This window comes from Eleutherodactylus coqui, chromosome 8, assembly GCF_035609145.1.
Source record: "Eleutherodactylus coqui strain aEleCoq1 chromosome 8, aEleCoq1.hap1, whole genome shotgun sequence".
In the NCBI taxonomy this organism is placed as follows: domain Eukaryota; kingdom Metazoa; phylum Chordata; class Amphibia; order Anura; family Eleutherodactylidae; genus Eleutherodactylus; species Eleutherodactylus coqui.
Window position 1 is genome coordinate 79,154,950 of NC_089844.1, and position 13,974 is coordinate 79,168,923.

A 13,974-nucleotide genomic window follows, 5' to 3' on the forward strand; every position below is an offset into this window, starting at 1 on the left:
GGAAAGCAGTTGATTGTAGGCAACCCGCGCAGCATGATCTTGGGGAAGGGGTGAAATATAAGCCCTTTCCTGAAAATTATCCCTAGCTGGTGAAAAAAAAATTATATACTCACCTCTCCACTGCCCAGACACATCCTCTGGCTGGCTGCCCACCTCCTGAAAGGGCTGCGCTGATTGGCTGAGCTGTCAGCCAGTTACAGGCAGTGCTTAGCCATTTATTGATGAATGCCTAAGCGCTGCCTGTAATTGGCTGAGCGCTCAGCCTTTCAGGAGGGCTGCTGAAAGAGCTTGACAGCAGGTCAGGGGAGCCAGCCAGAGGACGTGCCTGAGTGGCGGAGAGGTGAGTATATAATTTTTTTTTCTCACCAGCTAGGGATGATTTTTAGGGAAAGGCTTATATTTCAAGCCCTTAGCCAAAAATCATGCTGCGAGGGTTGCCTACAACCCACTGCTTTCAATGGGGCTGGCAGCAGTGCCGACCCCATTGAAAACAATGGGATAACATCCTGGACTTCTGCCACAGCTGTCACAGCTGTGGCAGAAGTCCGCGATATACTTCCTATGTTTTCTGCTGCTGTCCACATTGAGAGCACTGAGCGATACCGCAGATTTCTTTTCTGCGATGTGAAGCTGGAGTGAAAAATCGCAAATGAGTATAAAACCATTGAAAATCATTGGTTTCATAATCATCACTGTCGCATCGCAGGGAAAATTATCGCTTGTGGATAAAAGCCATAATTGTTGTTGCTATTATTGTACATACAGGACATATTATCAGTAAAGTTTGATATGGTATTTGTGTGTCAACTCATAAGAGAAAGTTCCTAGTGACAAGTGATTGGCTATAGTAACCTCCCAATGTGCTTGTATTCTAATGGCACTTTGGGTGACGAATATTGTGCCAGAGCTTAGTCCTAATGGAGGATCCTATGGTATACTGGTGGGCCTGTTTCACCCTGCTTGAGCCTGATGTAATAGCCCCATGGCCATCCCATATCATATCACACTGTATTGGATCTATGTATAATGGAGGTCTCCAAGCTTCTATTAGCTTGAGGTCTATATTCAAATATAAATTATGATGTTAAACAATAGAGATGAGCGAGTATACTCGCTAAGGCACATTACTCAAGTGAGTAGTGCCTTAGCCGAGTATTTCCCCGCTCGTCTCTAAAGATTCAGGGGCCGGCGCGGGTGACAGGTGAGTTGCGGCGGGGAGCAGGGGGGAGAGAGGGAGAGAAAGATCTCCCCTTCGTTCCTCCCTGCTCTGCCCTGCCGCTCCCCACCCCCTGCCGGCCCCCGAATCTTTAGAGATGAACGGGGAGATACTTGGATAAGGCACTACTCGCTCAAGTAATGTGCCTTAGAGAGTATACTCGCTTATCTCTATTAGACAACATTAGATATAAAAAGCTATCAAACATGTGATTAAACTTATGAAACAACATATGGTGCAAAGTCCAGGTTGGCAGTATTATGGTATATACACTATAATAATGAGGTATAGGCCCATCTCCCATGATGACGTGATTGTGTGTACTAGTATGGCCTTACAGTAGATTGCGAGATCTTCCTTGAAGGTGATGTAAATATGATCTAAAATGGTCCATTTTAGTGGTGTTTCCATGTTCTTCATCACTGGCTGTGACTAATCTCATCAATATCTCTCTTTTCAGAAAGAAATACAAGCCATGAGTCAGTGCAGTCACCCCAATGTAGTCACATATTATACCTCGTTTGTGGTGAAGGAGGAGCTTTGGTTGGTTATGAAATTACTAAGTGGAGGTAATGTTGATGACTCTTTTACATGAACTCTGTTTTGTACAGATTTAGCAAAGTTTAACTTGACACTTGCCTTGTTAAATAAACTGGGACACAACTTTTTCTTGCCTTTTCAATAGTGTTTCAATGACTTTTAGTATGTTAAGATAACTTGTTGCAGCAATCATTAGTATAAGGATTAGAGATGAGCAAGCGTACTCGTTAAGGCAAATTACTCGAGCGAGTATCGCCATTTTCGAAAACATGCCTGCTTGCCCGAAAAGATTCGGGGGCCGGTGGGGGGCAGGAGGCGGCGGGGGTGGAATGGGGGGGGGGGATCTCTCTCTCTGTCTCTCTCCCCCATGCCCACTCCCGCAACTCACCACTCACCCCCGCCTGCCCCTGAATCTTTCCGGACAAGCAGGGATGTACTCAAAAATGGCGATACTTGCTCGAGTAATTTGCCTTAACGAGTATGCTCGCTCATCTCTATTAAGAATACATTTTGCTACATTTGTAGGGGAAACGTTTTTAAGCTTAATACACCAGAATTCTGCCGTAATTTGTGCCATAAAAGTTGGTGTACGTGCTTTGTACCACATTTATCATGTGTTTTAGGTGAAAGTATTTGCCATCTTACATATTTATTATCAAACAACTTTGGACAAATATTAATTTTTACGATTTTTGTAAAAGATGAGGGTGAATCAAAAAGTAATGCCTTCAGCATACCACAACTTTATCAAGAAACAGATCAAAGAAAATGTGCCATGGAATATAGCCTGAAGTCTCCTGTACACAAAACTATTACTGTGCATAGACGGAGAACTGCCAATCATTGGCTGGAGGGCAGGGTGGGTATGGCTAGCCTACAGATCATAAATATGGAGGACTTCATAGGCCCAAGTAGCTAGAAATCAGAATCAGCCAAATCAGGTCTGTAAGGTGAATGAGGCACCACAGGCCACCCCACTTGGGCATTTACATAGGTAGTGAAGAATGACGTGTGAGGTCTAGCGTTATTATGAATCAGCTGTATTGCAGGAATGTTCTTAAGTGTTGTAACAGATTTTGCTGTTCATTGTGTGACGACTTCTGGAAAAGTAAATGAGAGTAATGCCCTGCGTGTCCCGAAACACTTTTGTCATCACTTTCTTTGGTGATCTGGCAGACCTGATATTTTTGACATGTGGAGAACCACTAAGGCACCATTCCTAGGATTGAACCTTACTCTCTGACTCACACAGGTATGCCCAAGTCTTGTCCCCAGTGATCGCATTTTTGAAGAAGTCCCATTCCTCAGCTTCAAAGGTATCTTGACAGACCTCCACCTACCTCCTTCGATTGTCAACAGCTTGGGAATCCACTTAGAAAAACTTTGTGATACCCTATGTCAGGAATCATCGCATTTGCAGAACTGAATGATACGTACATCAGGAACATCCTGAGCTGTGCTGTGTCTGCCAACTCATCAGCATCTCGTCTGTTCTCATCGGAGACTGATGTTAATGGGTGGCTACTCCTTGGCTTATCTGCAATTTCGGTTTCTCCTGCTTGAGACTTCTTCACTCAATGCTTCACATTGTTAATGTATATTACAGCTGATTTTGGATTTACTTAGGCCTCATGTCCATAGATGGGTCAGATTCCGCATGGGCATCATAAATTGCGGCTCTTCCGCGCAGCTGCCCCGCACGGGTCCCGCAAGTCAAATCTGCCTTGGCCTTAGGTGCACACCCCGCTTTCATCAAAAACTCAACTTTGTTTCAGCCTCAGATGTATGGCTCTAATCACACATTCTGAAAAAGAAAAGCACACATTAGTAGAGTAAGGACACTTATACAACATCATTCATAACCATTCACAGTCACTGAAATAAATAAAAAGTTTCAGACACTGGGACATTACTTTTTGATTCGCCCTCATAATATTCACTACAGGATTTTCTCAGACCAGCACAAATATTTAATAGATACTACCATTTTGAATACATTTACTCAGGGTCGGCTCTGCAAAAGTATCACTTGACCTTTGTAATGTTTTCTCTTATGCTCTCCCAGTTAGTACAGACATGGGAAATACAGAAATACAAGCCATAATGTTGTTATTAAAGCTTTGTTGGAACATCTCAGGAGGAGAGAAAGGCTGCAGGCCATTTCTGTTGAGTTAGTATGGGAATGGACAAAAGTAATAAATGAAAGCTTCATGTTTCAATTGTGTGCTGTCCTATATGAAAATGCACAAGATGAAGCAAACTAGAACTCTCAGTGATAACAGGCAACAAAGGGAAATTTCTTCAACATTGCACATTGTACATCACTACTGTGCAGGGGGTGATATCACCATCGTACTCTATTCTACTAAAAGTATTTGGGGGGGGGGTAGCAGCGGGGACAGGGGGGAGCCCTCTCTCTCTCCCTCTCCCCTCCACTCCCCGCTGCAAGCCCCCACTCACCCACGGCGCCCCCCGAATTTTTTCGCCCGAGTACGGAAGTACTCAAAAATCGCTGTATTCGGGCAAAAAAGGGGCGTGGCTGAGCACGTTCGCTCATCTCTAGTCCTAAACCATGCTATATAAGATACAGACTCTTGAAGGTGTCGGCCATAGTTTGTGGTGGGAACTGCACGCTGTTGAATATGTGGGTTGTGTCGCTGCACACACGCTGTCCATAATGAGGGGCAATGCATTGGTCCGTTTACAGTGGTGCAAGTAGCATAGTTGTTGGATAGTTGAGCAATCTAAACCATGCTATATAAGATACAGACTCTTGAAGGTGTCGGCCATAGTTTGTGGTGGGAACTGCACGCTGTTGAATATGTGGGTTGTGTCGCTGCACACACGCTGTCCATAATGAGGGGCAATGCATTGGTCCGTTTACAGTGGTGCAAGTAGCATAGTTGTTGGATAGTTGAGCAATGGAAGAAAATTCTATGGAGTGATGAATCACAATGATTCATCTTCTAATCAGATGGATGTTCCTGGATGTGAATGATGTTTGGAGAATGCCTTTTGCCTGAGTGTGTTGTGCCAACAGCTAGGTATGGTGGGAGTTCCGTTATGTTCTGGGGGTGTTTGACGTAGCATGGTCTTAGTCGGTTGGTTGTAGTGGCAAGAACCATGAACATGGAGGTGTACCCTGACATTCTACACAACAATGTGCTGCTGACAATGTGGAAATACTCTGGGAATGGTCGGCCATGCTTCCAGCGAGACAACGCACCTTGTCACAAATCTAATGCTGTTTTACATTAGTTTGAGGATATGGATGCTCCATGACTTGACTGGCTGCACAGAGTCCCAACCTGAACCCTACTGAACATCTTTGGGACAAACTGGAATGCCGCGTCAGGAAATATGAACAGAGCCCATCTTCTTGTAGGAAGTATGCCACAGAGAGTTTCCAATGTCATTAGGGCTAAAGGAGCTCCACTAAATATTAACATATGTAAATAAATACTACATTTGATTCTTTCTCGGGTGACCAACTATCTTTGATCTAATCTGCTCTCTTTTAGGCGAAAATCGATCTTTTCTATATTCCCAAAGTCACCTTCCACCAAGTTTTCACCATGTAACCCTACAGAAAGACAATGTACTATATATGACTAACTTCAGTTCTTCTGTTTGCTTCCATGGATTAGGAAACCTAAAGTCAGTATAAGTTAAGGAGCGGCGTTGTTGCAGGTAAACTGACCGCAGCTAGTATCCTATTGGCCATCACGGAAGTCTTCTTTTTATGACAAAGCGCCGTTGGTGAATCATGAGAACGTTAGATAGCAGTTCAGGAGGCTGGAACCAAAGCTTTATGTCTTTGGCAATAGCACCACTTGAAGTATAAAAGCTGGATTTACTAGTTGATTTAATAATTATGATTCTATTCGTCGAAGTGTAAACTTGATAAAATGTCAAAAGTAAACTGGTTGGAAAACTTTGCTCTGCCAAAACAAATATTTAATAAGCACTTTGAAGGGATTAGCTATTTTGAGGCTAGACAATGGCCTGTTGTTTTAGGGCGCTGGGATGCATTTTATTTTTATACCAAATTATAGACTGATGCATAAACCCCGTGTTTTATCATTTCCTGTTTCATGACTTGATTCTCGTTACAACTAGTGTACAGTTTTTATTGACCCTTTTTATAGATTCGATCTCTCTATGAATCCTGTTTATTTTCCTGCGTACAGATGAGAAAACTGTCCCCTTGGGTAATCTGTTTACATGTATGCTGTCAGTACAGGGAGGGGGGGTGCACTTGATTAAAGACAACATTTCATCATCCTGAGACCCCCAGCAAACTGCTGATTGTGGCCAGAGAAGTGTCCATTGACTGCCCATTTATGTAACAATGCTGACTGGACACTAGAGGGCAGAACTTGACTTTACCTAGAGCATTCGCCTTTCCTCGGTACTACTGGGTTTTTTTTCCACTACTCTGAAACCCCTGGAACTTTGAGTTCCTTCATTAAGGCATATGTGCAATTCGCACACCTCAGCGCAACGTATTTGCATTGTAAACTTAATCTTTTTTGCACGTGTTTCTTACTGCAGTTTTAGCGCCCACAGGGCATTGTTTTGCGCACAGGACACAACCATGACTTGATTTAAAAGGCTATTTAGCCTAATGAGTCCCAGATGTGTTCTTTTTCCCATGGAATTGCTCAACGTATTGCTCATCTCCTTCTGCAGTGTGTGCATTTCTCCCCCCCCCCCCCCCCATGGAGTTTTAAGGGGACCTATGGTGCACAAATGTGTACTAAAATAGAGCATGCTGCATTTTTTTCCCTCACGTGCAAAATTAGGAAATGTGAGCAGACCCGTTGAAATCAATGGCTTCTATTCTCTGTGTATTGCTCGCACAAATTACGTCCATGTGAATCTAACCTTACAGTAGAGCCAAACAGTGCAACAGCTAGACAGTCGAAAGAATAAATGTATGAAGCACATATCACCACTAGTATGCAGTGCAAAAATAGGAACTCACCCATGGATAACAGGAGCAAGGTGGTGACAGCAATCAGGTGATGGCATTAGCACAAATAGATGGTGAAGACAATGGAGTCTGAGAGTGTTGCAGATAGTGAAGGTGGATAGGCAATGACAATAACTTAACTCTAATGTTAGCTTTCCGTATATCTTTCCCTAATCTATCCCTACCACTGACCCTAACACCAGATACCACTGTCCCTGAGAGACCCAAGGATTTTCCTATAGAAACTATATCTGAAGCAATGTCCCTGACAAATCACGAGGGAGCCCTGGGACAAGAAAACCAAACTGAACTAGAGGGGGAATCAAATGCAGGAGAGAAGTTAGTGCTAGGATGAAAAAAGTGATCGAGCCATCCTCAATTAAACTTGGGAGCTGCTAACCATTTTAGCCAGCGTCAAACCTGATTGTGCACAATATGCTGCTGGAAGGCTATTCCTCCATTGACAGTAATCTCTCACATTCTCCAGCTCTTTGGGTTCCTATAGGAATTTATCTTATACAGGTGTGAGTGTCCATTCACTTATTTCCTTTCCACCATATCCTCCTGCCTCACCTCATGCTGTTCCTTTTTGGCATTTGTCCTTGTCCTTCATTTTATGTTTATCCACAGTTCTTGTTCCCATGCTCAACCCCCCTACAGTTTAGGATGAGCTCTGTTCTTTCTAAAGGAACAGAGCTTGTTCAACTTCCAATGGTTGTAATTTCCACTCTGTCACTCCTACCAAGATGTTTTTCAAGTTTCTTAGTTTTAAAATGACACCAGAATCTTGTCTGTAGCACCGATAAAACCAGAGTTACAGACGTTTGAAGTGGAGTCCGGAATACTGAATCTACAACTGTCATTTTAGTGTGTGTGCAGAACAGTGTTGGAAGGGCTGGTGAGAAGCACACAGCAGAGATCTGTACTCCTCCTGCCTCTCTCCTTGCCCCAAGGGAGAGTAACATAGAATTTTGTTCATGTTATTAATCAGAGAACATATTTTCTCTCTGACTGTTACACAATGGGTTCAAAGCTGTCACACATACTTTGCATTACATTTACTATATGTTTTAGACACTTTCAGATACTTTTTTGCCATGTTGCTCAAAGTGACTTTCCTTAATGGGAAAGGAGGAAGGGCCTAAGTGTGAAATCATTCACCAAAAATTGGCACAATTTTTAGTATTAACTAAGTCAACTAATTATCTAGTCTGACTTTATACCAACTATCTAAAGATTTGACAGCTATATCATCCAGCGGAGTTGCTGTGATGAATACAGCATGTTTTAAGACTGTCTAATCTAAGACTGCAATGTCTTGACAGTATTAGTAAATCTGTCCTAAGGCTTGTCTCTTTGCCGTTCTTTAAATCCCTATTTCATGCATCTTGGGGCTCCACTGAATATAACCAAGTATCAGTTGTGTCTAGAGTATATGTTTACCAAGAATGTCATTTCCGTCCATGTATGAACATAGATCAAAAATATAAATGTAATTAGTTTCATTGTTTTATGTTTCAGGTTCCATGTTGGATATTATAAAACATGTGGTCAACAACGGTGAACATAAGAACGGTGTTCTAGAAGAATCAATTATCGCAACTATACTTAAAGAAGTCTTAGAAGGATTAGATTATTTACACAGGAATGGGCAAATCCATAGGTATGTTATACTGCGATCCCTCAACATGTAATGTTAATTGGTTCTGGGATGATCAGTGTGGTTGAAAATATTGTTTGGTGAAACCATAACTGGAAATTGGACATTGGCTGTGAAACCCCTAAAATGCCAACCAAAGCAAAACAATATGTAGATTAAAGCATTAAGCAGATAATGAATGCAGATAAAGTCAGAAAGAAGTGCTGGAAGCTGTTAATCACTCTCTTTGTTGAGAACGGGAGCTTCTTCAGGATAATTTACAGAAGACACAATGTACTAGAAAAATGGAAACACCCTGAAAGGTGTCAAAGGAGCAGCTCATCCTGGGCAGAGCTATACAGAACATGTAGTACCGCACTATACTATAGAGAGGCGCTACTAGATGGCCACTCAGTGCATGTGTAGTGTACAGAAGTTAATGTGTGGAAGCTTCTGGATGTTTCTGAGTGATCTATGTTGTCTTGTGCTTCTGTGCATTGTCAATGTGTTCTATGTGAGTGAATATGATTTGTAACTGCAGCACTGAATGGGTTACTGTCTGCGTTATGTCTGGAAAAGTATCTCTTTGTATGTCATGTGACCTTGATTTATATATGTGGATGCAAGATGCATGAGTGAGTCTTTTCATGTCTGATAGTCTTCTGGTTTGTCCTGAGAGGAGCTGGCCTACACACAGACACCTTCAGTCTGTGTGTGGTGAATATGGAAGAGGCTGAAAGGATAGCAAATGGGTGGTTTGGACTACTCATTCTTTCCCTCCTGTAAGATTAGGTTAGAGCAAGAGTCTGCAAGAAGTGTGAGTTCCTGCTGTGCAGTGCTGGGTGCTTTCTTCAATTCTGTGAGTGAGTGTGTGCCGGTAGAGAGTTGGTGAGTGTTTGTGAGACAGTGTCCTGGAACAGAGAAGCACAGATAACTTAGCCTGTGCAAGTCACTCTGTCCTCCCGTCTTTTCTCCCTGTCACATCACTTGTTCCCCTCCACTAAGTACCCTGCCAGTGGATGTCAATTGTGGACTGTGTTGGACTGTATTTCAAGTTGTGTTCAAGTAAATGGCTTTACCGACCGTTCCCGGTTCTGCCTCTAACCTTCAACCCTGTGTGTTGACTGTTTATTCCGACATTGAGAAGTTACCGTGGAGGATAGAACAGCCAAGGTACACTGTACAAGGTCTACCCCTTTAATAGCCTGCTCTTGGCCCCTTGGATGTGTCTCTGGTTAACCTCCTGGTGGCATACGGTAAAGCTGCCATGACAAGGCTCACATCTAGACTCTGCTGTCTCCTAGGCTGGGGCCCACTCCTCAGACACTGCACATGTACTGTAGTAATACAAGCATTTTACCAGTGGAATGTCCATGCTGATTGGCTGGATTTTCCAATAAAGTGTGAGTGCTGCAGATCTGGACGGTTCGTGACATTGTATGCTGAATCTTGTTAAAATGTCCGGGAAAGACCATCGTATATTGTAAATATTGTATCCCAAGGCCATTGAAACTTGAAGGATCATTGTATGGGCTGCAGAGGAGGTGCATTCAACTACAATAGTAAAATATATGTGCCTAAAGCACCACAAACTAAGTTATGGTGCTGCTAGGGGAGGTGACAAGGAGTCAGGTTATGTATTTTTACACCCACCCGTTTCCTGGTTCTCGCCCCGGAAGTCCGCGTGGCACACTCCACTTTTCTGAAAAGCAATTTGTCAAAGAAAGACAGCTAAAAGCAAATACCACAATCAGCTCAGAGTAGATTGGCATGACCCATTGTGCTGCTCATACAGCGGTATGGCTTGGTAGAAGAGAGATTGGACAAAAAACAGTGCTTATGAGAACTGGGGTCTTATGCCCCCTGCGGTGCCTTTGAGTCCCGTAGAACCTGGTTGCAAAGAGAAAGGAAAGGAGAAGATATTTGACCATGTATGTGTGATGCGCTCTCAATTATTGTCTATGGAGAGTTACAAAAAAAATACCTAAGGACATGCCATAACTTCCGTTGAATGCCTATATAATGTGCCTAAAATCTGTGTTATTTGGACAGGATCAGGACAGTTTCAGCCAACGCATGTGATCAAGAACGTATACATCCACTGCCGACAATGATCTTTAATTTATAAATCAGCATATATAATCAGAATATAGCAGTGTCTTGTATTTTATTTACACAAGATGCTGGCCATTTGAAAGGTGCAAAATATATTTTACTGTGACACAAACAATAATCAAGACCGAAAACCGAGAACTTTAATGTGCATAAGTATTTACCCCCTGAAATTCAATACCTTGTGGCGCCACAGTTTGCTGTAATTACAGATGCAAGTCTCTTGGGGTGACACTGTATTGGCTCAGCACATCTAGGCACTGGGATTGTTGCCTATTCTTTCAACCAGAACTGTTCCAACTCTTTCACGTTATATGGATTGTGTTGGAGAACAGCAGTCTTCAAAATATGCCACAGATTCTCACATGGGTTGAGGTCTGAGCTTTGACTAGGCCATTCTAAGACATTTCCAAGGTTTTCCTTAGACCCCTATAGTGTAGCTTTAGCAGTATGTTTAGGGTCATTCTCCTGCTAGAAGTTGAACCTCCATCCCAGTTCCAGATCTCTGGCAGATTAAACAGATTTTCCTCCAGAACTGCCCTGTATTTACTGCCACTCATCCCTTCTTCAATCCTGACCAGTTTTCCGGTCTCTGCATATGGCAAGCGTCTCCACGGCATGATGCTGCTTCTCTTTGGGAATGGTGTTTCTTGGGTAATGACAATTGTTGGGTTTCTGCCACACTCGGCACTTTTCAACAAAGAGTAAACAAAGAGTTCAGTTTTCGACTCATCTGACCAGAAAACCTTCTTCCATGTTTCTGGGAATCTGCCCTATGGTGCTTGGCGAAGTCCAATTGTGATTTCTTATGTTTTCTTTAAGCAATGGCCTTTTTCTAGCTGCTCTACCATTAAGTCCCACTCTGTGGAGTGTATGGCTTATAGCAGTCCTATGGACAAGTACTTTCATCTCCTCTGTGAATCTTTGGCAATTCTTCAGAGTTATCGTTGATGTCTTTGCTGAGTCTCTGAATTGTGTTCTCCTTGCCCTTGTTCCTTGTTCTCCTGTGAGTTTGGTGGGTGCCCTTCTCTTTTCAGGTTTGTAGATGTGCCATATTCTCTCCATTGTCTTATAATAAATGTAATGGCGCTCCATAGGATGTTCAAAGTTTGGTATGTTTTTAAAACACTCAACCCAGCTCTGTACTTCTCCACAACTTCGTCTCTGACCTATTTGGAGATATCCTTGGTGTTCATGTTGCCTGCCTAGTGGTGTTGCAGACTCGGGGGGCCTTTCAGAACAGATGTACTGTTCAATTATTGATGACCTATTCTGAGGATAGGTCATAAATAATTAAAATGACACTCCATTTTTGGGAAATAGCTAAGCGACACTCTGGTTTTGGGACAAAACTCTGTCCGGGGACTAGGGGGATTGGGGTGGGGGATATATTACCTGCTGTTGTTCTCAGGGGTAGTTTTAAAGAAAGTGTGGCACTAATCAAAATAAGAAATCGGGCCCCAAGTACTGAAATACTGCATCAACAACACAGTCACATTCAAGATATTAAGTAAGTGTTGTGCAGAGTACTGCAGTGCTGATCTCTAGTACGTCCAAGGGTTTTACCAAAAATATTGCATGTACATTTCTAGTTATCAAATACCAGAACTAAATATTACCTCCATACAGTGAATATATATTACCATCATACTGTTTTTAAACAAAACACACTATATAATGACTGATATAACCAATACTCCCACAATACTATACCACTACCAGTACCGCAATATAATGAGTATTATCGGAACATAGAGGATACAGGGGTAAGGAAGACAGGAAAAAAATCAGCTTGATAATTTGTAATGAATACTTAAAGGGGTTATGACAGATAGAGCCCCTCTAAGAATGCATCACCATGCATAACCGGCACCTTTGGCAAACAGCTGATTTTGAATGAGGGAACTGGCCAGACAGACACTTCCCCTGAAATGTATTTGAAAAACAGTATATATATATATATATATAAATATAAATATATATATATATATATATATATATATATATATATATATACACAGTATATATACACACACACACACACACACACACAATGACAGGAAGAAGGTAGCTCATTGTCATTTGTAAGTTCATGTTAGTTTTGATGGGGCCCTTAGGCCCTCCTAGCTTATGTGCCCCCCAATTGCAGCCCCTATTGCTACGCCACTGCTCTGGAAGGGTGCTGCAACCTGTCTGTACAATTGCAAATTGGAACTTTCAGTCACTCTCAGACTGCTTGGGGCACCTGAGAAATTCCCTCTGCTCCCCCAGTTCCAAGTCTTGTTTTTGGCCATCTTCAGGCTCCTTAATCCCCACAGTACATTGGTAGTGTTAGTTTACTAATTTATTATGCTGACTCTCAGATTGACCAAAACTGCTCATGTGATTAGCACTGGCCAATTAGAGGTCAATGTACATTAGGTGGGTAGAAAATTGTTGTAGCCATTTTGGACAGAACATAAAACCAGTGGATAGAAGGGGTGATAAAGAAGAACTGCAGGTAATGCACCCCCTTGCCCTTCTGTCCCAGGATAGAATTTTATCTGAAAATCGGAGGGTCCCTTTAAATCCTGGAAACCCCTTTAATTATAATTGTACCAAACATATGGGAAATGTATCTTGGTGATATTTTATTTCCTTATCTTTTGATCTCTTGTGATTCATAGCAACTGTATATTTTCATGCAGATCAAAACTCAACCACATTTCCTGATCTAAAGCCCTTTCTAAGGTCACAGACAAAACTATTTGTTAGTAATACTGAACCATATGACTAGTTTGCCTCGTATAAAGTTGTGGCGAACTCCACCAGGACGTCTGAAGAATTTATTACTTGTAATATTTATTTTATTACAGAGATCTAAAGGCAGGAAATATCCTTTTGGGAGAAGATGGATCGGTGCAGATAGCAGGTAATTTCAGTGGCAGTGTTAATATGTTTATTACAAGAATGTCGCCTAGTGCTGCTTTGAGTGGGCCGAAGTATTTTAGCTATTGTCTGTTTTTTTTTATATGTTTTTGAAAAAGACAGTGAAATGTAAGAATGTGCCATAAAAAATTGCATTGACTGACATGTTGAGTCAGAGCTGTTTTTGCATAGACCAATAACAGAAAAGGTGAAATAACATGAGTTTTACATAAGTACCTTTGAAAAAGGCGTGTATTTGTATAGCATGAGTTAAGAACGCTATTTTTTCTCCTTACTGATAGAGCGCCTTGAATGGGAGTGAGGAGACTTATAAGGTCATTCATGCTCCTCTGGGTAATATGCAAATAAGGGGGATGGAACAATACCTCTGCAGTGCCACCTATTCCCAGTCATTGTTACAAGGCTTGTATAAAGAGTCTAACATTGACTTGCAGGAATGCTGCCTTCCAATAGGCGGCGCTGCAGAGGTATTATTCCATCTTTCTTATTTGCATGCATAGCGTGAATAAAGGCTGTATTAAGAGTCCATCTTCTGAAATAGCTGCAGTACAAAAAGATATGCTT

General features: G+C 42.1%; 1 protein-coding gene across 1 annotated transcript in view; it reads left to right on the plus strand.

Annotated features, from left to right (window-relative positions):
* STK39 (serine/threonine kinase 39) overlaps positions 1–13,974 on the plus strand; it is a 410,115-nt gene that overhangs the window by 74,310 nt on the left and 321,831 nt on the right. The window contains exons 3-5 of the mRNA XM_066575910.1: positions 1,677–1,785; positions 8,253–8,394; positions 13,338–13,393. Coding sequence (XP_066432007.1) covers positions 1,677–1,785; positions 8,253–8,394; positions 13,338–13,393 — 307 coding nt within the window. The remainder of the gene's footprint in view (positions 1–1,676; positions 1,786–8,252; positions 8,395–13,337; positions 13,394–13,974) is intronic.